This window comes from Pezoporus flaviventris, unplaced genomic scaffold (genome assembly GCF_033815535.1).
Source record: "Pezoporus flaviventris isolate CSIRO_AGI_PZ_B2104156 unplaced genomic scaffold, CSIRO_AGI_Pfla_v1 ptg000015l, whole genome shotgun sequence".
Lineage (NCBI taxonomy): Eukaryota > Metazoa > Chordata > Aves > Psittaciformes > Psittacidae > Pezoporus > Pezoporus flaviventris.
Window position 1 is genome coordinate 19,215,056 of NW_026892563.1, and position 25,316 is coordinate 19,240,371.

General features: G+C 37.5%; 1 protein-coding gene and 1 long non-coding RNA gene across 3 annotated transcripts; both read right to left on the reverse strand.

Annotated features, from left to right (window-relative positions):
* Window positions 1-1,724: 1,724 nt before the first annotated feature.
* BACH1 (BTB domain and CNC homolog 1) lies at window positions 1,725-25,295 on the reverse strand. Of its 2 annotated transcripts, XM_061453727.1 has the most exons (5): window positions 25,202-25,293; window positions 12,540-12,837; window positions 7,917-9,302; window positions 6,007-6,213; window positions 1,725-2,480 (listed from the first exon to the last, which is right to left on the reverse strand). In XM_061453727.1, exons 2-5 carry the CDS (start codon window positions 12,777-12,779, stop codon window positions 2,019-2,021), a joined length of 2,295 nt encoding a protein of 764 aa, XP_061309711.1. In that variant the 5' UTR covers window positions 12,780-12,837; window positions 25,202-25,293; the 3' UTR covers window positions 1,725-2,018. The 2 variants fall into 2 exon arrangements, with proteins under 2 accessions (XP_061309711.1, XP_061309713.1); XM_061453729.1 differs by lacking the exon at window positions 6,007-6,213 and having other exon boundaries at window positions 25,202-25,295.
* LOC133269438 (uncharacterized) lies at window positions 10,583-11,898 on the reverse strand. Its single transcript, XR_009743459.1, has 2 exons — window positions 11,819-11,898; window positions 10,583-11,191 (listed from the first exon to the last, which is right to left on the reverse strand). It is a non-coding gene; the product is annotated as an uncharacterized LOC133269438 (long non-coding RNA).
* Window positions 25,296-25,316: the final 21 nt, after the last annotated feature.

Sequence of the window (25,316 nt, forward strand, 5' to 3'; positions counted from 1 at the left end):
GAGACTTAGGAACAAAACCCTGTCCAGGGTGGCCGCACAGAGGGAGGCAGCAGGATTAAATTAACCAGACACATACAGACGCTGGAGAAAAAATCCAGAGCATTTCATGAGTAATACATATATAGAATCAACATGTATCAGTGACAGTCATTTAAAAGAATTTAAATCCAATTATCTGAAAATATATCCAAAGCAGTAGAAGTCTCATGATGTCTGCGCCATTGAGTATTTTTGTCTGAATTTCAGTTGCTGCAAGCACTGTGATTTATACAAGCTATGCTCCATTAACATAAAATTTCCCCTTAAAAAAGTAATGATATATTATGAAAATCCCAGGATATCACTAGAGATTTGAATCAACTTTCAAACCCATAGGTGAGGTAGTGTAGTCACTTGTATTACGTGCTGGTTATGAGAAGTACTGCTGAAATTTGTTAGATTTTTAATTTTTGCTTTAAGTAAGTGGCTTAATAGTCTCGACATATTTATTAATGCTATATTACCTATGGGGAGGGAGGAAGAAGAGCCTTGCCAAGAACAAGTTTTGTCTCACTGTAAGATAAAGCTGCAAAGCAGTATTTACAACAGTCCTTTGCTTAGTTGCTGCCTACTGTACATGCACACAAAGACAAAAAGCTAATATACATTCTGAGGTAGGAAATAAAGAATTCCACTGGCTTGTACAAGATTCTTCATGTTTTGTTAAACCAGCAAAAACAAAGTTTTCTGTGGTGAGGTTCAATGCTTATTTCTGATGCGAAAATAACATCTACATAACAAAGCATCATCGGTATACAATACGCATCAACTGCCATGTAAAAATCTAAAAAATGGGGATTACTTTAAGCGGCAGAATTTCTCCTTTGCAAAGTAATAAAGGAAATCTCTTCAGCTCATTTCCTTATTCTTCTTTCCTATATGTTTATACTCATAGCACAAGCCACTGAAAACATACTTTTATGGCTAAATTTGTAGTATCCTGAAGACTAAAATTCTGAAATACACCTTACTGGTCCCAGTGATCAGAAGAAATACATTTGTAACTTACTTTAGGCAATTAGGCACTGAAATCAAAGAATTTGGTGCCTGAATACCTTTATATATATATATATATATATATATATATATATATATATATATATATATATATATAAAATCTCTCCTTAAACTTTTACAATACTTTGATTCCAACTTATTACAAACAGCAGCAAGCTTCAAAGTTCTAGGACAGTAAGTCATAATACAGTAAAGAATTTGAACAAGCATATGGGATTCAGATGCACACTAATCAAAGAATTGCATCAGTTGAAAACTTCTGCCTTTCCCAGTATGTTGTTATACCTCCCGCATTTAGAGGAGAGAGCAGTATGCTGCAGCATCTCTGCTGTTCCAGTTGTCTTAACTACGTACTTGAGTGCTCAGACAAAAGCATATATTCAATAAAGGCTGGCTCTGGTACTGGGATGAGAACAGCAGGAAGCAATGAGCTGTTCCAGAGCACACTTGCCAGAATCTCCTCATACTGTCATGTTATCCTAACTCATCTACAAAATAAACATTTACAGAGCTATGTATGCTTTGTAAGGTTTGTCTACCAGGGGAAAAATATAAATAAATTCTTAAGAGATAAAAATTCCAGGCATAGAAGTCATTGTGCATGAACAGGAGGCTTTTCTTGAGATGCAGAGTGGCATTAGGTACTGTGACATAAATCAGAGTGAATGAAAACTTCCTCACAAATAAAACATCTATGAGCAGTTTATACTTTCCAATGGCTTTCCTGAACTCTCCTTGGCATCACTACACAGAAAAAGCGCCAAGGCTGACACATACAAATTACACTCTAAATTACAGAGATCAAACCCAAAGCTTGCCAAGTAATATAATGACCATGTAAGCGTCAATGTAGTTTCAAAAGATAAAGTTTCATCTTTTCTTTCAGTAAGTTACTTTGCAATAATGCTCAATCTCATTTTTAGTTGCAATGTTGAGATGCTGGCAGTAAAAGGAGAATATATTCACTCATCTGTAGTGCATTTGTCAGTCATTTGCTGACAGAAGTCTGTGATACCACCACTCTGTCCACACTGTTCCACAAGTGTGGCTTTCTCCACTGTTCTCACAGAAACCGGATGCAGTTCTCGTACTTGATCGTATGTTGCATCACACACACTTTTCACAATCTGATAACAAGAACTCTGCTCATTTGTAGGTGTAACACCTGAAAGACCGTCTGCTAATTCTATACATGCTGGCATTGCAAGCTCACTATCAGATGGAGCTGTTCGTTCTCTCTCCGGGAATAAAAATGAAAGCGGGCAATCTGAGGATGAATATTTTGCAAGTATCTGTATTTGCTCATGACTCAAGGCCGCTTCCTTACACACCTGCTGGCAAAGTCCAGTCAGATTCTGCTTTGTCTCACCCAGAGTTGACAAAATGAGGTTTCTTTCCTTCAGCAAGTTCTCCTTCTCATTTTGCTGCAAGAGGAAAAACAACTTTTTAGTCTTTAGGTTTATCTTCCTATCAAAGCTAAAACAAGACAAAGAAATCTGGTCTGCTGAAACAGAAGTAATTTGGCAGTCAGAAGGTAAACAGCTACACAAATGCCTATCAAAAGGACAATCTTAACTTCTCGTGAAACATCATCAACTCAGCTATTTGAAGCGTTTTTTTCAGACACATGATTTTTTTCAGTACTTATGCTGGCAGGCGTAAGAGTGATTTGTAGTTATTGAATAAAATGAAACCTGGCTTCAATCACTATAAATATTCCTGAAACACTAATTCTACAGGATAACACATTGAAACCATTACCACAGGGTCTACAAAATATTAAGCAGAGCAGTCTTCATGTATACTTATATTTTAAAAGTTAAAAATTAGAAAAACAGATGTTACATTTTCACTATTGATACAACTCTCCTAGATTAAAATAAATTCAAGAAACGCCATGTCTACTGTAGAACAAACAATGGAGTTACAAGAAGTTTCTAAAGTAAACAGAAAATAAAGAAAGAAACAGAAAACACTAAAATTGTAAACAAAATATTTTCTCTGGAAATGCAGTTTGGTTCAAAGCACCAATAAGAACACTAGAAATTAAAAAAATTAGAGAAGAGTGACAAAGGAGTGACAGATCAGTGAACTTAAGAGACAAGAACAGAGTTGCCTCTGAGTAACATACTACTGCAACAGGAGAATACCGGCTGAATGCTTGAGTTTTATTTATACAGCTAAAATGCTCAGGAGTGGCAGACACCTCTCAGACATGAAATAAGACTGTCCTAACTCTGAAGGGCTTACACGCTAGCTACATGATGCTAAAGGATTTTCTAAACACAGGGCAGCAAAAGGGATGGCAATTCACTATTGAGCATCAAGTAGAAAAGGCAGCATTCATCAAGAATTGGCTTGTTGGGGGCTTTTTTGTTGTTGTTTTTTGTTTGTTTTGGAGGGGTTTTGCGTGGTGTGGTTTTTTTTGCTTTACTTCACTGTCACAAGTTTTTCCCGAGACTTCTGACACAAACGGCTTAAGATGACAGGACATTAATAACTGAGAGATCTAACGATGGAAACAAGCAACATCTGGAACAAAGATAAAAAGGAAAATAAGGAAATGGTAAAGAAGGACAGGAAGCAAGCAAGACTATAATGAAGCATCTGCAAGAAAAGGACAAAAACAAAACTGTGCCATGACACACACATCCTATAATTGATTAATTGAAAGAGGAGGCAGAGTTCTGAAGTCATACAAAGCTTAAATTTCTTTAAAACTACATAAAACAGACTGTGTGGACCCCTACTGACACGTCAATTCACTCTTGGAAAGTTTTATTATTTTTAAACCTCCTCATGTCTCCTTTTGCAGAGGAAACTCATACTGCAACCCCTACAACTTTTTTGAAAGAACTGATGAACGTTCAGCGGCATTTTGCAAGAGAAGCAGTTGTTGCCAGTCCTTTTTGCCCAAAATCATTAGAAAAAGTGTTTTGCTAATGAACTTCAACTTGTCAGCATACCAGGAACAGCTGTTGCCACATCTAATCTGAAATCACTTTATGTACATTTTGGGTACGTAGAGGCACTTAGCCGTGTATTAGAGACAGACATAATTATCTGCACTGCTGTTTAACACAAACTTCAACATCCAGAAACAGTTATTGCAGCATTTACACTATATTTATTACAATTCTCTGTTCCCATCTGAAGTTGTTGACAGATACATTTAAATGCTATTGTTTTATTTTAACAGCATTATACTAACATTGCAAAGTAACACCAGCTAATTTTGAGGAAATAATGAAACTGAGAGCTCTTCATATTCTTGGGGTGAGGAACGTATTTAGTTCACACACTTCCTTTCCCTGCTACAGTACATATAACAAGATCTCAAATGCATTTCTTGGATCACAGCTTATTGTGTGTCACTCACTGACACATCCTCCTCCTAAGCTACAGAATCTTCAGAGAAATAGTGCTTCTTGAGCCCAGTTGTCCTTTACCCTGTTCCCCCTCACAGATACCCTAATTTTAAAGCTCTGAAGTGAGAAAGTACAAGGAATGTGAATATACACAGGTGCTCTGAAAGAGCTGTTACTAACAAGCAAACACCTTGAGTGGCCCACAGGTATTCTCAAATATGGAACATTAGTGAACAAGAACACACAGGTTCACCTGGAAGATCAATAAGCAAAGACTATAAGGGAGTCAAAAACTACATCATCAGTAGAGATCAAGAGAAATGACCAAACTTAATTATCCTAGGAAAGTTAGATTCAGTACAAAACAGCATTCCCCTTCAATATAAATAGAGCTTAACATAAGACTTTCAGTTTTACAGAATCATTTGGGTGGGGATGTACCTCAACAGGTCCATAGTTCAACGTCCTTCTGAAAATAAAGTCTGCTCCGGGCATGATCAAGCTGAAGCTCTGCTCAGCCATATCACTTAAACTTCCAAGGACAGAGCAGGCACAACCTATGTGGGTAACCTGCTCAATCACCTGCTTGCCCCCACTGGAAAAAAGTGATTGCTTATATCTAGTTGAAACCTCTCATTTTAATTTATGACAATGTATCTTCTTCTGCTGCGAAGTACTACCCCTGGGAAGCCAAAGATCTTACACTCCCCTATGGCTAAACGATCTTGAGGAATTCCCCATAGATATGCGCAGCTAGCTATCAAGTCTCCCCGCAATCATTTCCTCTCCAGGCAAAAGCTCCATTTCCTCTGACCCTCACTACAGGAGTACTCCAAAGCCAACCACCCTGGTAGCCTTCTCCTAACCTTGCTCTAGTTTGCGAATGTACTGATGGCATTGGGAGGGATCAAAACTGGCAAAAGATTCAGTCTTACGTATTTCTCTTTTTATTGCCTTTTAAGAACAAGAAATTCTATTAACATATGGTTGCAGAGAAATCTGGATGCATCAATGTCTCGGCTCCAAACTTGATACAACGGCTAAAAAGGCAAGTGGCTTTCTGAGTTCTACTATATCTTCTGTCTGCAAGGGTCTTACTTTTAAGATTCATGACTCAAGAAACAGTTCACCAGCCCAGGTTGATATGCTACAAGAACAATACTTATACAACTAGCAGTTGCATAACTGTAAACCTGATCATGAGCAGTATCATGAGCTGAAGCACAAAGCAAAGGGAGGGGAAAGAGACAGAAAACAAAACAGAAGGACGATGGGATGGTGGTTTGGGAATGACTCTGTGCAATTAAGCTCAACGCTGACAGCCTTCAGAAACACCATTCACCAAAAACTGTGCTGTGATGCACTTGGAAACAAGTCCGCAGAAGGAAAGACATGTACTTTAAGGCACAGAAAATCCAGAACTGCTATCAAGAAGATGTCTGTTATCATTTAAGACTGACAAAATCTACTGAACTTGAGTGGAAAAAGTAGTAAATGACACCACTCTCCAACTACTGCCAGATATCCAGGCAAGATGCTTAGAGAAAGACTCAAGTCAATAGCAGTGAACTTTCATACATACCAGTTTTTCAATTTCAGATTCGAGATTTTGTATGCAGTCAAGTTTCCTTTTACGACATCGCTGTGCTGCAATTCTATTTTTACTTCGTCTTCGGATATCATGAATACAGTCCAATTGTTCAGGAGTTAATTTATGCATTTTCAGAAATGACTGAAAGTCATTTCTGGAAAGCGAGATAATCCTTTGTGCATTAAATGGCAGTTTTACCTGGAATGCAAGATGCAGTTGTAAGTCAAAGGTGAAATCGATACACACAAACAGGACAATTCAAGTTTTCATTTCAAGCATTCTTTACCACACAAACCTAAATTCCCAAATTCAGAAATAAGAGCAAGCTAATGTAGACATCAGGTGAGGTGGATAAACCCAGAGGTTTCAACTGGATGAGTTCAAGCATAGCTGAAACAGAGTACTTTACACAGTCATACTACATCCTCAAAGCATATTCCAAGTAGGATGAAATCTATCTATATGTGCACCAAGTGATCAGTTGATAAGACTCTAGGAAAACAAGTTATGGTTAGGTGGTGCACAAAACAGGTGTGAAGAATAACTAATAAAGTCTAGAGTTTCCCCTAAGCTGCTATTAATACTGCATCCTACATGCATTTCCCAGAATAACACTGTTTCAGGTGAGATCAGGGCATATACCTCTAATTTTGGGTAGGAAAAGTTCACCTGAAATGGGCATTTACTTAAAATATAGACATTACAATATTTGTCTTGTATTCTCATGCTGGAGAAGAGAGAGAATCAGGCTTTTGCCACTGTCTGTACACTTGATCAACAGAGGCAGGAGCTTCTGAAGCAGATATAGATCATGAAGTCCTGATTAACACTGAAAAACATCTTTACCTTTACAAAATAATTGCCATGTTATAAAGTTGGATACTTCATTTTAATATTTTATTTATTTATTTAATATTTTATTTTAATCCTTACATTTGAGTATACTAAGCTGCAATGTATATTATCTTGCTGCAGTCAAAGGTCTGAATTTAGTTTAAAAAGCAAACCTTTCTGTGTTTGGCTGCCCCTGGTGATTAACAGGCAGAAAAATAACAGTACTGCTCTCAGCGACAATGCCATCTACTTCTTTGTAATGTAAAGACAAGGAATGCATTTAATAAATTCCAGCCTTCTATTTAAGGTCCGGCATTTTGAAAAGAAAATAAAAAACCTAGTGCTTTACAAACAACAGAATTTTCAGGATCCACCACACAGAGAATCACACTGCAATTCTACAGTTTCAAGAACTGCAACAGAAATAATTCTAGGTATATAATAAGATCTTTTTACTTATGTATGGCATCTAAAACATTACCAAAGTAAAGATATAAAGGAAAGTATTAAATAATTTCTGCAGTTGGAAGAACAAATATAACCTCAGTTTTAGAGAAAGCAATACTATTAAAGCACACAGCTACTGAATCCAGCTTGAAAACTTCATTTTTATTTCACAGTAAATATGAAGTATCATTTATCTCCCAACTTCTCTCCACAACTCAGGATAAGCCCAAGAAAACTGTTAAGTTTCTATAAAACAAAGTTCCAAGAAATTTACAGATTGACTGAAGCAGACAAAAGGAAAAAAAAAAATTCTGATAAAGAACCCCATGCCTTGGTTTAAGACTCGTAACCTTTTCTGGTAAAGCTGCTCCAGAGAAATATCTGAACAGATCTAACATTAAGCATCTACCACTTCAATATCCTACTAAATAATACCTCATAAATCTCCCCAAATGAACAGTGATGTTTCATATAAATCTTTGGATGGTTAAAGTTTCATTTCCCAGACTTTTAAAACAACAAACCACCAAAACAAGCAACAACACATGAAGCTCAGAATTACGCTTTTGAATAGGGCCTTAAGAGACAGGGAAGCAAAGGATACAACAGGATGTTCTTACCTCACATTCTTGTTCTCTTGCTGAACAGGATTCACTATCTCCCTCAGTGTCAGTTTCCGAATCCTCTCCCAAACTTATCACGTAATTGTAGGGACACTGTTCTTGTTGCTGTCCCTGAGCACAATCTGCACTGCTTATTTCAGGGCTGTTGGAGCATCCTTCAGTACTAAGGTTGCTTATAAAAGGACAGTTGACAGAATTTAATGTTGTAAAAGTTCGTTGAGAGCAAGGTTCAGGGCTTTCACTGATCCTGATACCCAGCCATGGGCACTCTGTTTTTTTCCCTGAATATGCTGGCTCCAAGCTCTCTTGTGGAGCTGCAGGTGGTAAATGTATTTGACAGGCTTCTGTGCTATAAATATCACTCCAAAATCCTTTTGCTAGATGTTCTGCTACCTCTCTCTCCACACTGCTTCGATCACCAGCTGATGTAATGTTAGTGGCTTCCCTAGGGCACAAATCCACCTTTGCAAGTGTGTCATCTTGACTTTCAATTTTGTCATTCCCAACTCTAGTACCTGATACAGTTTTATCAGCCAAGACTGTGTTTTGCATACTACTGAAATTCAAGTTACCATATTGCTCACAAGTATGTAAAAAAGATGCAGAATTGAGTCCATGAGGTGCAGTAGAGTTTTGGGGGAGAGCAGCAAGATCCATTTTCTCCACAGGACATGACGCAATCTGAGTCACAGAATCTCTCTTTGACTCTCCCTTTTTCTCAAGGCCTTCCTCTCCTTCTTCCATTTTTACCTGAGTCTCTTCACATTTTGAGACCAGCTGCATAGGTACACACTCCTGAGCTTTTTGTATGCCATCATTATCAGATATTTCCTTCTCAAGTAAAGTTGCAATTGGCGGCATCTGAATGTCTTTAATACTGGAATTGGACTCTGAAGCATGAACTTTGTCATTTCCAAATGCTTTCTGGAATTTCCTATACTTTGGGCACTGGGAAGATGAGCTGGAAACACTACCCCTTTCTAACTGCACAGGATCACATGCTTGATTTGCATTATCTTGGAGAGCCACTGATGATTTAGCATTTTCATCATCTTTACAGAACTTTGTATCAGGAGTTTGAAAATCTTTTTCTAAAAGTTCTTCTGCTTCATCATCTATTTCTAGGTCTCCATCATCCACATTGGCAATCTTAGGTTTTGCTTTCTGACAACGTTGTGTACAACACTTCTTCCTAGGATATTCCTGCTGATCCAACTTGAAGTCCAAAAATTTGAATTTGAGAAACTGAAAGCAGGACTCTTCAATGTTGCGTACACCCAAAAATTCAGCACATTTGCAAACTTCGGACACATTGTCTTTATTTAAAATAAGTTTAGCTGTGTATGCAAACTGAAGCAAAGGACTAAATCCTTTAAGTGTTACCTATTTAAAAAAGAAAAAAAATTAATATGGCAAATATGGGTTTAAATAAAGAAACACAGAGAACCCAGATTTACCTGTGAGTAAAACGTATGAACAGGACATTACAACACAAAAGCAGTAATTTGTCCCCCACAGAGAAAACCTGTCCATGCTCATTCTGAAACAAATCTTCTGATACAATATTATCCTGAATATTTCGTTCACTGTGTTCACTTTTGTTCACTGTGATCAATCTCTTAATAAAATGTTCTGAAAATACCACACTAACAACTGAAAATATTACACTGTACACTGGAAACCAGTAACTTTACAGAGATATCTTTCAAACTCAAGCTGTACATGAATTACCCTAGAGTAAGATCAAAATGCTGTTGGTATTAACTAGTTCATTTAAAGAGAAATTACTGTTATTTGCTCTGACTTATGCACCGCTGATACAAAAAAAGTTCAAAAAAGCCCAGAATTTGACCACACATGATTTATTACTATAGCTACCTACTCCTTTCTTCCTCCCAATAGATGAAAAGACTTGTACCCAAAACTGTACACCAAAACCAATTATTCTCCATTTAAAGACTCTTTGGAGTAGATAGTTTTAATTCAACGTTTCCATCTGCAGAGCAGTTGTCTAACAGAGACCTCACAGATAAAAACTGTATCATTACAAACTAAACAAGATCATCATCTGTGCATGATGAAATTCCTAAGGACTGAGCCAGAAAGCAGTGAACAGACAAACATATTACAAATTGCATGACACTTCCTTTAGTCTTTCTCTGCAAGTGAAGGATAAACAGTATGTTCACTATTACTACTCAAACTCAAGCTCACATTCTGCTGCCCTCCATTAAAATGAACAGGATTTTATGATGAAGTGCTATATTAAATGTATTAGTTATGCTGAGTCCCTCTGCCAGGAAGATAATTAATTATACATGCAATTTAATTTGGGAATCTGAGGGCTTGTTTTGTTTGGGTTTTTAGTGGTTGGTTGGGGTTTTTTTTAAAGAACACGTAAGACATGAAAGGAAGTTGAAGAGATCTGCACAGAGACAGTTCAGCAAAACTGGTTGTAAACTCTTATGACTTATCTAAAGAATTCTTAAAATAGCACTTGAAATATGCTGTGGAGAGAAAACTACTGATTACACCACCACATTAATTCATCCTTAATAATGTGGGGAAGTAAAGTGTCGCTGGCTATCCTGAAGATAGAACACTAGAAAGACTCTTGGTCTGAGTGACCTAGAAAATACCTCAGGTGATTAAAAAGGTTAAAAAAAAAAAAAAAATCAAGTCAAACTATGTGATCAGTGTTTGCTTCTCTTAAATATGCAGTTTATGAAACTGACTTGTTTCAAAATATCTAGCAGTTCCCAGAAGAGAAGCAGAGAAGCTCAATTTGCTGAGTCTTGAAATGCTTGCAGATCGAATGATTAAAAGATGAGATTCGCTGTTAGTAGTTTTGCCTGTTGCTTCAGCAGATTCAGTTCTTGCCTCAGTAATACTAAGTTACATTAAAAGTCCTCTTAAGTCTACGTTGTAGTAAATATCAGGTTGATTATGCTCCTCCATTTGCTGTGCAAACTCTGCTCCCTTCTAATTCACGTTTATGTCATGGGTTCATTATAAGACTGTTGCTTTGCGCTAGAGATTATTTTTCTCCTCTGCAACTTTGATGTATGTTCCTTATTCTTCAAATATCCTGTATTTTCCATCATCCCAAAGTAAAGTTCTTTTCAACATTAGTTTTACACATCACTAGTTCCCCTATTCTACTCCAAATCATGGCTTTGTGTCCCCAGCATCCTACTTCCCTTCCACATCAGCTTCCATCATTACTTTTCTTTTAATCTGAGACACATTGAGGCTATCAACATATTAAGCCACTAGGGAAAAAAAAAAAAAAAAAAAAGAACACAAAGTTAAGACAGTTAAGTAAAAAAATGACATTATGGTACTATGTTGTAATATAATTTTGTAATATTCATTGATCAGTACAGAATAGCAAACACCACTAAAGTTCTTTAAAAAGACCACTTAAACCCTTTTAGTTTTCAGTTTTCCCTAAAATCAGAAACGACTGTGGTAACAAAGAATCCTTGTGCTTATCTCAGTATGCTACAAGAACAGTGAGGTTAGCTACCTGACTGAAGTACAGGCTTTCTGAACACGTTATCTCTGCATCAGCACTCAACTCAGTCTTGTATATGAGCAAGTCTATAATGTAATCTCCCGTGTCAGCAAAAATATTGATCGATGTGCACCTTTTCTCCAACTTTAATGATTCTTATTGAGTTGCCACCAATTTGCATGTTATTTCTCACCCCCAAAGCTAATAACCATAAACTACCTCCCAGGAAGCCATTGATTATTTAACATTCGACTCTTTGGGTTGTGCTCAACAGCAGCAATAGCCACAGTACTTTGAGGCTCTTCACTTTCCATCTACATGCATATTAAAATCCAGTCACTTGCTTCCCTCATGCCTCTTATAACCTTAACTAAAGGCCAACCTGAATCTTTAAACATCTTGGATGCTCCAGATACATAATAAATTTTCTTTCCTACAGATATCAGGCTCTGCATCATTACCAATGAAGTCCAATCCGATTTAATTGTAAGTATTTTAGGAATAAAAAAAAAGTAATTGGAATACATTTTTTTCAGTCTTAAAAGTAAAAAAATAGTAAAAAAAAAACCACATCAAGCTGATAATGATCAGCGTGTAAAAAGGATGGAATACAGAGCAGAAGAAAACTGTTAACAGTAAGCAAGACATATATATGTTGTATTACTTGAATTTACCAAACCAAATCTTAATGATAGTGATTTCAAGGCATTACTATCATAAGCTTTATTTATTACTCTAAAAGTATTCTCTTTTAAGACTAGTTCTGCAATACCTCTTTACCATTTAATGCTTGTTTTTTGACAAACTTACACGCTTTGAAGCAGGTGCAATTTTAAAAGTAACAGATACTTCATTGAAAATGTCTCTTCTATACATTCCCCAACACTTCGCTTATTCACTTATCTTCAGTCTGGGATATATACTGTGATCTCTCTAATCTTCACTTCAGCCGATAGCAGCTTTACAACTTTGAAATTCATTCCCTTCAGTTCTTAAATCCCTTGCCTTAACTTTTAAGTTAAGCACCAGCCTATTGTAAAACAGAACTGAACAAAACGATTAGAAGCACTGGCAGGTAAAATAGAGAAGGGAGTGACACTCACCTCTTCCGGCAAGGTGATGATAAGATCAGCATCCACTTGGCCCACAATTCTTGAAAGGAAGTAACTGCTGCAAGCTGCAAGCACAGCTTTGTGAGCCCGAAATCGCTGATCTTCCACTAAAATAGTAACATCACAAAGAATATCTTGCTTTCGCTGATCATCAAGACTGAGAAGTACATTGGTACTGTGTACTGAAGATTCATATGCAAAAACCACACTATTCTTCTCACTTAGAGACATTCTGTATCACAAATGGTAGCATAAGTCTCAGTGGAAAGCATGCTTCTGTTCTTCAAATCTGGAGAAAGAAAAAAAGAAGTTGTACACGCGAAAGTCACATCCAACAGGAACCTACTGATACTAAAACACAATAAGCAAACTGTTAAACATGTATTGCCTGTTCTAATTCTTTTTAAAACTAATATTAATACCCAATTTCCTACATGTTAATACATAAATACCTGTTTATGAGCATTTAAAGTACCCAAACCATAATAAGTACATCTTAAAATATTGCCTTAGTAGTCTTTTGGACCAAAAAAAGGAACAGTATTTCATGTGACCTCAGTGACAAGGAACAGATTTTTCCTCAGCAAGTGATTCAGAGTTACTTTACTGTAACACATTAAAAAAAAAAAAAATCTAAGCTTTCATTTAGTTATCAGAATATTTTCAACACTATGAAAACAGAGAAATAGAACGTAGATCCATTAAACCAAAATTCACCAAAATGCTATGTAAGCTTTTTCTGTTTACTGATTCACCTAGCACAGACTAAAATATCTGTGTTCAATCTTCTTTCAAAAGCAATTAGCCTGCTAAACCAATCAGGCATCAGTAAAATACTCATTTTCTCTCTGGTAGGTTGGTGTTTTGTTTTGGTTTTAAACCAGATTAGTTCTCTTATTTTCCACTTGCCTTAATTCTCTAAGGCCACCTTCCTTCCCCCCTGCCCTGCTCATCAGTATTTACCCGTTACAGTTGCTACAAGTTTGCTTTCCTAATGGATCACTATGATTCAGACCACCTGGCAGTGGAATCGCTTCTGTGATAAAGCATCAAAGTACTGAAGTAACAGCATTTATTGGATAATAATCAACAGTAAAAGTTATATATGATGTTAGTAACCTTGAACTAAGCTCATACGTTCTACAGCTATTCCTGAACTCGGTATTTGAAGAAGGATGGGGGGGGGGGGGAAAGCCAGCAAACCTAGGGAGAAGTAAGCCCTCCTAGAGAGGGCTGAGTTCACAGCATTTCCAAGTCTGATCTTTACACTGTATTTCTACATTCCTATTTTATTTGGATTCAGCCTTTCATCCAGTTAAAAGAAAAAGAAAAAAGCCTAATAAAAGTGTCCTCACATCCAAAGCTCAATGAAGAAATCACATAATCAGATTTGGAACTGCCTGAAAGGAAAAATATATTACTACAAAAAATGTTACCTTAAAACAAGCATTTGGATTACAATAGACTATTCTACCCAGGAATTACTGTAACTGGAGACAGCTGCTGACACTCACTTCAGCTGACACAGGAGTACTCAATCACTATATTGCTCAACAGTGGTTGTTATGATATGCCAGCTCCCAACAACAATAAAACCTTAGCCAGTGCAAATCTTCAGTTTTCAAATATGGGAAACTTTCACAACATGGGGAGGGAGGGGACATGGCCATTTTAAAACTGTGGTTAAAAAAACAACCACCCTGCCAGCTATACTCCTCATTACTCACTGAAGTTATATTCATGGCACACAGGCATTTTTAGTCATCTTTTACACAGAAAGAGAGAAGACAAAGATCCACATTTCCACTGAAGTAGTAGCATGGTACCAGTCTGGACTCTGGTAAAATGCATCAGCATCAGCATTATTTGCCATTCCCACTTCCTCATAGAACACAGTACACTCAACCTCACAGTCACCTTTGTCAACTCACAGATCATAACTTGGCAAAGACAAAGAAAGCAAGTCTGTTTCAGGGCATCTGTTCAAATATACAAGATTTTTTATTTTTTATTTAATTAAAGTTCTGAGGGGAATGAAAAGAGAAAAAAAAAGTATGCAAATCAGGTTTCTCCTCACTAAGCAGTAGCTATACTCATGCACTGTTAACCCTAAAAGGCTTATTTTTGGAAACAAAAAAAATTTAAATGTTTTCATATACCCAATGACAAGAGTTGTTTATATAGGAAATATTTAATTTCTAATAATTTTAAATTGGAATTCTGAAGTCATTTTCCATGAGTTATTAATGAAATTCTATTCTTAGAATAGCTTAAAAGTAGTAAGCAGTGGAACGTAAATTATGTATCCCTACTCTATATCCTTAACGTATCATATTCCTCAGATATTACAGCACATGCAGTTTAACAAAGTATGACTCTGTATTTGCTACCAAAAGGTCTTTAAAAAAAAAAAAAAAAAAAGCATCAAAAAGGAACGAAGGACAAAACGTTAAGACTAACTCCAGGCCAGTGGGGAGCACAGGGAAGCATTAAAGATAAGGCCATATTTTGGGGTGAATACTTGGGCAAAACTCACAAGGGTGACTAAAGATAAGCCTTTAAAGGTTCTTTCTTCTTTTAAAGTCCCAAGTACTCCTAACCCTTAGATAAAGAACAAATCACACATGCTGCTTTTGGGTTTTCCCTTATAAAATAATCACTTCCAACATCCAATTCAGCTCATTACACTTTCATAGCATTCCACATGGAAGGCTAAAAAGAACAGCAGTTTGTTTATATTTTCATATACATATACATGCACAGATACATATATATGCAGAGGACAGTCAACCCTCCTTTTCACTTGATCTCTACAAGGCATGCAACATGCTTTCAAAACGGTGCTCAGCCTACAGCACTGAGAGTGAGCTCCCAATGTTATTGGTGCCCAAAAAAAAAAATAAAAAAATAGCTTTCAACACTGAAACACCACCTTCTATTTCTTGAGAAGTGAAAATTAACATTTAACTTGAGCATAGTTTCTTTTAACACTTTACTCTGACAGAACACTGTACTTCCCAATGTGGAGATTTCATCAGCTAAATTATGTCCCCACCATATTTAAACAGAATGCAAGTATTTTTGAGGTATCCAAAATATAAAACATAGAATTTCATGAAGCATTTTGAAATTTAAAAGAACCTTACAAAAAAAAAATTAAAAAATAAATAAAAAAAATCAACAACACACACACCAAAACCAAACAAAAACAAAAATGTAACTACTGACATACATGGTAAAGAAAGAAATCAAAAGGGAAAGAACCAAAAGACTGAAAATGCTGGTGAAAACAAAAAGCATCAAAAAGGAAAGGGAAAACATTACCACTGTAAAAAGCTGTAACACTTCAGAGAAGTGCTAACAGAGGTCAAACTTGTGAATGACTTAATTCTGCTTTCCAGTTATGTAATAAAGGCATGATATACCAGATTTATGGTAGCATTTGTCATGTACCGAAAGCAGTGTGACCAGCAGGCCAAAGGACATGATCCTGCCCCTCTAACTCTGCTCTTGTGAGACCCCACTTGGGAGTACTGTGTGCAGTTCTGGTGTCCCAAACATAAGAAGGGCATGGAGCTGTTGGAATAAGTCCAGAGGAGGACCACGAGGATGATAAGAGGGCTGGAGCACCTCCCATATGAAGACAGGCTGAGAAAGTTGGGGTTGCTGAGTCTAGAGAAAGCTGCGTGGAGACCTCATAGCAGCTTCCAGTATCTGAAGGGGGCCTACAAGGATGCCAGACAGGGACTCTTCATCAGGAACTGTAGTGACAGGACAAGGAGGAATGGGTTTAAACTTAAACAGGGGAAGTTCAGGTTAGATATAAGGAAGTTCTTCTCTGTGAGGATGGTGAGGCACTAGAATAGGTTGTCCAAAGAAGTGATGAAAGCTCTATCCCTGGCAGTGTTTGAGGCCAGGCTGGACAGAGCCTTGGGCAACACGGTCTAGTGTGAGGCACCACTGCCTGTGGCAGGGAGTTTGAAACTAGATGATCTTAAAGTCCTTTCCCAAACCATTCTATGATTCTATGATAGCCAACTAGATTTTCCAGAGCAGTGTGAGAACAAAATACAGTTGTTTATAAATAGATGTTATACACATATCCAGAACAAGATTTACTGTTGCAACAAAGACAAAAAGTACACCTCTTCTGGAAACTGCTTAATTTTATTTCTACTTTAACTCTTCTCCCAGAGGAATCAGATTCTTAAAATTAATTTCATAGAACCACAAAAGAAACAACATGAAAGCTCATTAACCACAAATCATTGGTTAGTGGAAGAAACTAGTACTGTCAGTACAAGAGCATTCCTCAAATTCCTCTCACCTGAAATTCTGCACACTGAATAACCTCAGCCTTTTCAGGAAGTGGAAAAAAAATAAAATAAAAATATAATATAAACACACGTGGTAGTATAAAAATTGCACAAAGGAACATCTGCAGGGGAATGAATCAAATTCTGCTCTGAAAACACAACCAAGCATGTTACTATGAAGTTTCCATTCTTTATCAGACAGTGATTTTGAGATAAAAAATTATTTGCCTAACAGCAAAAATATTTGTTCCTAAATACCAGCTATAAAACTTTATTCTGCTTTATCAAATTGAACTAACTCTTTTTCTCCCTACTAGCACACAATTCAATGGGTAAACTATGCCTAACAGTTACCTGTTATTATACCTTCAGTAAATTTAGACATCTCTACTTTTAACTGACCAGATATGCACCTATTCACTTTCAAACCACATATTATGAAAATTAGCACTGCAACAATATTTAGGAAAGGAATATATATCTGTTTAAGTACATAGTGCGGAGATCAGAGCAAGATGACTATCAAGACTCATGGTGAATACAGATCTCATCCAACACTCATTTTTCCTCATGCATTTGAAGTTATTCATTAGCTTATATTATTAACATGGAGGTAACTGAAAAGTATAAGCGTACAGTAAAACTGTAAAAAAGACTGCAGGTTTGCTCATCTGATTGCTTACAGTTGGTAGCAATTACTGCTCTTTAACTCCTAGCTGACCACAGAATTAAAGAACTTAGTTATGTGATCCAATCCCTTCCCCCACAATCTCTGCTTTAAAGAGCCACTTGGTGCAGATCTTTAGCTAAACCCATTTGATAGTTTTAAAAGAAAAAGTAGTATATTTTTCAAAGATTATAATAATTATGAGAGTAGATAAAGCTGTAAGGAACTGTTGTTGCTAAGCAACAGAAGGAAAATAATAATAGATAATACTACTTTGGAATAGATAGCATAAGAGTAAGAACATATTACGAGGATAACTCATAATAATGTGAGATGTATTTCTCATCCACATGCATATAAATCTGGCATAAGGTAGATTAACTTTCAGGCTCAGTAGCACCATCACAACATGTAAAAGCCTGTACTTGGTATCAGATGGTCAACAAGAGAAGTGTTATGCAAGAGGTGAAGGAAGCTTTGAAGAATCAAGTTGTCACTGAAGCTGACAAAAGCATGCACAAAAACCAGCTTACCTCCATACATTTATGATAGGAGAAAAGAACTGCTTGATGTTTAAGCAAGTTTCTGAAAATTCTGGCAGTTACATAATCCTGGAACGAGTTTTGTATTGTGTTTCACAAACAAAAGATATAAGCAATTTTAAATAATATATGTAAATATAGAAATAATGTATTAGATATTATTTTAATATGTAATAAAAAAGTAATAAACCAGTAAATGCCTTTTAAAATAGATCTTCCTAGCAAACCACTCATAAAAGTCACAATTTAACACGGTACTGCTTTCTCAAGTAGTTAATCCTGAGGACTAATTTTCACCATTATACAACACGGCAGAAAAACACAGTGTGTGTATGCTGACACAGAACACTCAATAATATCATCTGCCTTTTCTTGTACTGTTGAGCCCAAACTTCACAATTTGCCACAATGATTAAGTCCTCTGAGGCTGAAAAAAGCTGATAAACAGAATCCCATTTGAAGGGGAAAGTTATTCAAGTAACCAGAAGCAATAGTAATAAGATGCAGATGTCAAGACAACTCTCAAAACCTTAGAATAATAAAGCAACTATACCACCCATCAGTTCACTGCAAGTATTAAAATCAGCAGCAATTATCCTAAATCACTGCCACTTATCCAGATGCCCACTGGACAACTACCAAAGAATTACATGGGGTTTTTTTAGAGAATTTCTAAACCATGAATGCTCTGTCAGAAATATTTTCTTAATAAACATACAGGACCATAAAAATCAACCAGATTGACTAAATAGGTAAAATACTGTTATTCTATGCACTAAATTAATAGTAAGAACTTCTTCAGACTTTAAACAAAAAAATTAAACAAAGTATCTTGCATTTTGCATCAATGTTAGAAAATCCCCCAACAAGCCACACAGTTGACAACTACATTTTACAGTAACTTAGAAAAAGAGTCACCAATTCTGTATGCGTATGCTGGTTTATTGTACCACTTGCATCACTCTTTCTGAGAAAACAAAAATAACAGCTGGAGGTGCCTCTGCCTGCCTATGACAGCTGCCAGGAACTTTACCACAGAGTAACTTAGAAGAGTCAGACAGCTATGCGGCAAATTCAGTGCCCTTTAGTTTATACTCAATCACTACAAAAGCTTGATAGGCTCTGAGACTCTTTAAGGCAAACAGCCACAGAATACTAAAATGGCCCTCAAAACTGAGATACAAGCTTGAGTGCAAATCACTGTCATTTCTGCTTCTATTTACATTATGATACACCTGTGATTTATGTACATATTTACCAAAATACTTTTTGAACATCTGAATTTGAATGTTTCAAGTGTCCTTAAAACCACTTGCATCAGAGCATAGAAATCCATGCAAATCAGTAACAGTCATGCCTTTACTATTTAGGTTTGCACTTTCAGGAAAGACATAGCTGATTTTCCAAACTTACAATCTAAACATTTGGCAGTAAACCTAAGGACCTGTAAAAGAAAATCCAGTATCAAATGGTCACCCAAGACACAGTGGGAACCCATACACATTTGGATTCAGTAATGTAACATCCAGACCTAATAAGCAGCTGTGAAAGACCTGCTGTCAAATAAAACACATGACCGTATTTTGTCCTCAACACCTGTAACATGCTTAACAGCAAGTGCAATAATAAACCAGCACAAATTAAACTGTGGTTCTTCTGCTTCAAGGTCTACTAAGACAACAATGGTACTAGCAAGAGCCAAGCAAAAATACACATGCTACAGGAGTTGCATCCTATCAAGTGAAGGCTTTCTTTTAAAGAGTAACAGCCTCTTACTTATTTTCTATCAGCCTATAGATCTATTTTGGATACTCCTAAAAAGAACTAACTTTTTATTCCTAGTCTCAGCTATCCATTATGCATCTCTACCACCACAATCAACTCAGTCTACACATGTGATTTATTCTTTTCTGACCTTCAGCTACCATAGACTTCCTGTAAATGATCAAGCCCAAAAGTTACCCAATTTACTAAAAAAGTCTGTTCCTTAGTCTTTACATAGTGAACCACCATTCCCTAATACCATACTAGATATCAGTTCTCTGTAGTAATTACAGTAAACTCTCACTTGTGTTCAGTTAAAGTTCTTGAAATATGAGAAAGCAGAGTGAAGCTCCCCTTCAGTAGCTACAGAACCCAGGTGGGACACCTTTGCTGTCACTGCTACCTGAGCTGGTTGAACTTGGACATCCAGACGCCAAGTCGGTTTTGATCACCATCACCATAAAACTAGCAGGATTAATTTATCACCTAGCAGACAATGAAGGTGTGCTCAACTATCACCATGGTTATAACGTATCTGTACTCACAGAACACTTCAAATTCCTGCACAAAAAAATAAAAGGCATTATAGACACCCAAAAAATAGCTTGGAGAAAACAAACTCCGGGTGCTGTTCCTGACTCCTACACTTATCTCTTGAGTAACTGCCAGCAGGTCACTTATCTCTGTCAGTTCCCTTAGGGTGGACATTCACTTTGTCATGTATAAAAATCTGTCATCCACAGATGTAAAGTACAAAGGAACAACTATCATGTAGTACTGCTAAAATGAAACTGTTTGAATAAGAGATGGTTTATTCAAAACACACTGCAAAGGCTTTTTTCTGAAGTTTTATATCTATGTCCTTGCCCCCAGCTACCTCTCCTTATAAGGAAATAAAGTTATGTTACAGATGAATGCCTACAGTGGTTAATAGCTGCTGAATCATGTTATGCTGACAAGGAATGAACAAGCATTTTAGTGTTTGTGTTTACTGTTTTCTCAATCTTTGGTTCAAAAAGACTTTAAAACACAAAAGTGGTTAAAACTGTAAAAAGAAAGCTTTGCTTCACAAGACCAATGATGCATTCTCCTCTCGAAGCAGGTCTTCTCTTCAGATGATTAGCACATTCATAATTAAAATTCTAAATTTTATTCTTTATTAAACACCTGGATGATATCGTTCACAGCTTAATTACATAAATCAGCATTTTAGAAATTCTTAGGTTGTATTTCTACAACATAATTCTCACCACAGCATTTGGACTCCTGTCAAGTCACAAGCAAGAATTAAAAAGAATCATGGGCAGTCTGGCAAGTTTTAAGTCTATGCTGAGTCTTAATTTATTTTCCAGGTTTTAAGCCTCAATATTCACTTTTTCAATATTTGCAAGTTCTATGAGAACTCAGAGTGCCTTGGGGGAGTGGTGTGTCGAACCTGAGACTCACAGTAGTCATAAGACTCCAGAAACTGGGATCTTGAAGAAAAAAAAGCAAAGGATTTATACCATGTAATCATAGACATTTTCCCACCAAGCAGAGGTTTGAACAGTTTCCCCTCAAAAGATGATATAAAGCAGTCCATATCAAAGCCACAAGACAAAAACCAAAAATTACTACTTTGCAGTTCACCATTATTTTACACAACTCTGCTTAATTTTTTGGATCAGGTGTAACAATCACATTGTGTGATTTAGTTTGTTTCACTACTAAAAAATGAAATGAGACTGAAGGGATTTCAAAGACTCCTTTGCAGCAAAATCCCATCACTTGTATCCTTCAATTCTGCTGGTACAGAAGAAGAGAGAGTTCTCTGAGAAGGCAACAACAATGCAAAGACATCCTAAAGGTACGGTTCACCTAAAAAAGCCCCAAAACATCTAACAACAGAAACCCCCCATAAACACAACACCCCAAAACATACTAGTAGAAGCTTATTTTATATTTCTTTAAAGAAGAACTGGTTTAGCTAAAACATTCACTTAGGATAAGGGGGTAAACTGACATAACAAAGCATGCACAGCTAACATTTCTGGTCAACACTTGCCTTTACTCAAAGGACAAATATCTTTGCATTTATAGCTACACATTCTATGCTTTACCACAGATAAACAAAACACATGGATTATTTTGTTTTAATGACTCTCACAATCCATTCACAAGTATGTATGTCAAAATATTTACAATTAATACTAAATTAACCAGCTGTGGTTCTAATATATCTTACTCTAACTTAGAAGGACACAAGAAACAACCTGAAAGAATTGAGAAAGCAAACATATTGGCAAGTCAAAGTAAATACTTTCTGAAAGTGATATTCAACCTTGTTTCTGGTATTAACCTAACTCCGATTTGTTTCCACAACAGTGCTTCACAGTACATGAAACTGAAACAAAATTCCACTAATACTTTAAACATAAATCAGTAAGAACTTCAGAAACATTTCTGTGAAAATAGAAATACTTTTATCTACTTATTTATTAAGAAAGAAAAAGATGCAGATGACAGCCTTCAAAAGGTAATTCCAATAACGCCTTCCACCAAATCACATAAAACTGTGTTTCAGTTTTCCCAATTAGAAAACTGTAGACCATTTTCTATCCAACATATGATGTTAAAAGACACAGACTTACCAGCTAAGCTGTAAATAAGCAGTTTTGGAATGGTACCATATAAAATACTGATACTAAAAGAAGTGTAAACCAGGGCAGCAAAAGCTATCTACTCAATTCTCAAAGTATTAGACAATGGACTAAGACTGGAATCCACATGAACACCTACAGACATTATCATGACATTTGAAATTAAATCATTCATAAATAAGTTCTCAACATGATTCTAAAGATTAACTGAATATTCTTTTAAGACACAGGTTCTCATTTAAAGGCATTTTGAGTGACTAACCTCTTTCGCTCTCCAATATATGTCTAATGATTAAACTCAGTTTATTTGTATTTCACCAATGTTTCTAAAGTCAATTTACCCTTCATAGCATGCTCCCCCCACTCTCCTTTAAAGCTTCAGTAGCTGACCAGTCAGTTGAGCTTTACTTTGACCTGCTAACTTGCATTTATACCAAATACTAAGGTTTTCCTTTGTATTACTTAAGAACAAAACTTCTTTCATCCTGAAAACGGCTTGGGGGGGGGGGGGTTGGGAAGGAACAAAAAAATATTCAGCATACTGCTGGAGATGAAGTTACTTCTGTGATACAATCTATGATTTGTTAAAGCAAAGTAACTCTTCACACTGCTAACCTCTGAACTGAAGGGGGGGGGGGGAAAGGGAAAGCTGCAGGTGGGTTCTCACACATCATCCCCACTGTGGTCATACTAGGCTGAATTCATACAACCTAATGGTTGTTTCAGCAGTTTTTTTCCCACTTAAGGTTTTGTTCCTACCCACGTTAGCAACAACACATTACCTACACTTTAACTAAGGTGTGCATATAAACAGGACTTATGTTATAAATACCAAAGGTTTTTTTCTACCCCTAAAACCTCCCCTGTGAAACTTTCAGTGGTCAAATTCTAAGGTACAACTAGAATGCCAGCACTTGGACACAAACATGAATCCTTTGACTAATCTACCACTCCTCCCCCTCACACCAGCATGCCCAGTTCAGAGACTAGACAATTCTTATATTAACATAAATTTATTACTGTTAAAAATATCCTTAGCATAGGATTTTAGAACCCATTAAAGGAAAATAAACATTTAGCATATCAGGATCTTACACATTTGAGTATAAACTACTCAGCAATACAGCAATGGAAGTTAAACCTCCACTTCGGCATTTTGGTATGAATTAGGGGTGTGCTACTGAAGCAAACTTTCCAAACATCCCACTTACTGTGCTTTTGTTCGTTTTGCAAGATGGACCTGGACAACAAGAGTAAGTTCTTTTTCAGACCAAAATAAAACTGGGAATCATTCTTTAGAAGCTTCCCAGTTCCAAAGAAGAACGTACTTCTTTAGAAGCCCAAACACGAAGGGATTCAGCAGACCTAGCTCAAAGGAAGCCCTTCTTAAAAGCTTCTGATGTGGATATTCTGCTTTCAACAACAGTTTCTCTCTGCAAATCTGCCACTTTTGGGCCTCACTACTTGCTAACATACACACAGACTTACATGTGTTACAACACCCAAGAGCAATTATGTTATTTAAGTCAACTTTAAACACAAACCAGAGAATAAGATCTGCAATATCTTAGCTGCTTTAATTTGAAACCACCATGTCTGACAAGAATATACTCTTCTGTTTTCTCTTCAGTAAGGTATAATATTTAAGATTAAATAACTGTCTATTACTAGAATATCCAGAGCTCTGCATAACCTTAATTTACAGTGTTTCTGGACTGCAATTACTCCATTACTACAGTCAAGTGTTTTTCACACAATGAAAGTGCCTTCCTAAAGTGCCTCAAATTAATGGGTCTGTCAAAAGTCACTGCATGACGAAACTGCACATTCAGTTACCTTCACTTCACCTGCACTGCAAGAACATTTGCTCTTCCCTTTTTCAATAAAACAAACATTTACAGGACCCAGTTGCATATGAGCTTGGGATTACTGTTATATTGCCACACTAAAATGGAGAATGCAAACATAAATGGGCAGAAAAGCAAATGATTCTTCTTTTATAATTACTACATTTTCAGCATACCCTAGAGCATGCCAAGTACCTCACCATACAGAACAAGACAGACAAGATTTGTACCTCGCTATTTACGGTCTAAAATAAATCTCACCAAGCTCCCACAAAGGGTAACAAACCCTACACACAGTTGCACGTTTCACCCGCGGAAAGCGGGCTTACCGCCAGACTTCCAGCAGGGTTGATCTGTCCCGTTCGCGCACGGCCAGCACCGCGCCTTGGGAGTCCCGCGCCTGTCACCGGAGCCTACGGGCACATGGGCACCCGCGGAAACCAGGGACAAGGCGCTGAGCAATGACTGACTGCCCGACCCCCCGGAGGCGCTGGTCACAGGCCTCAGGGGAAGGTGAAGAGGAGAACACCTGAAACACGCACCGCGGAGAGGGAGCCGGGCACTGACGGGTGCCCGCCGCGGCCCGAGAGCCACCGCCCCGGAGCCCCCGCGAGCGCGGCGGCTCCACACCTCCCCTCTCCCGGGACCCCTCTACCCTCGCTCGGGACGGGCCACCACACCGGCCGCAGAGTGGCGAAGGGGGAGGACGGGCTAGCTGACTAACACCGCCCCTGCGAACGCACTTCAGCCTCCTCTACCACACCTCCCTCCCACGTCCCACGGGGTGCTGCCTTCGCCCCAACGCTACCACTTACCACCACCACCACCACCACTCCAGCCCAGCGGGCACCGACGGCGGCCGGCTCTGCTAAGCTCACCTCAGTGCCGCCTGCTGCCGCCTGTCACCCGCGGGCCGGTCGGCCTGCCAACCGGCAGGAGGTCAGGGCCGCCGTCCTCGGCTCGCCCCCTTCTTCCTCCTCCCCTCGCTCTCCC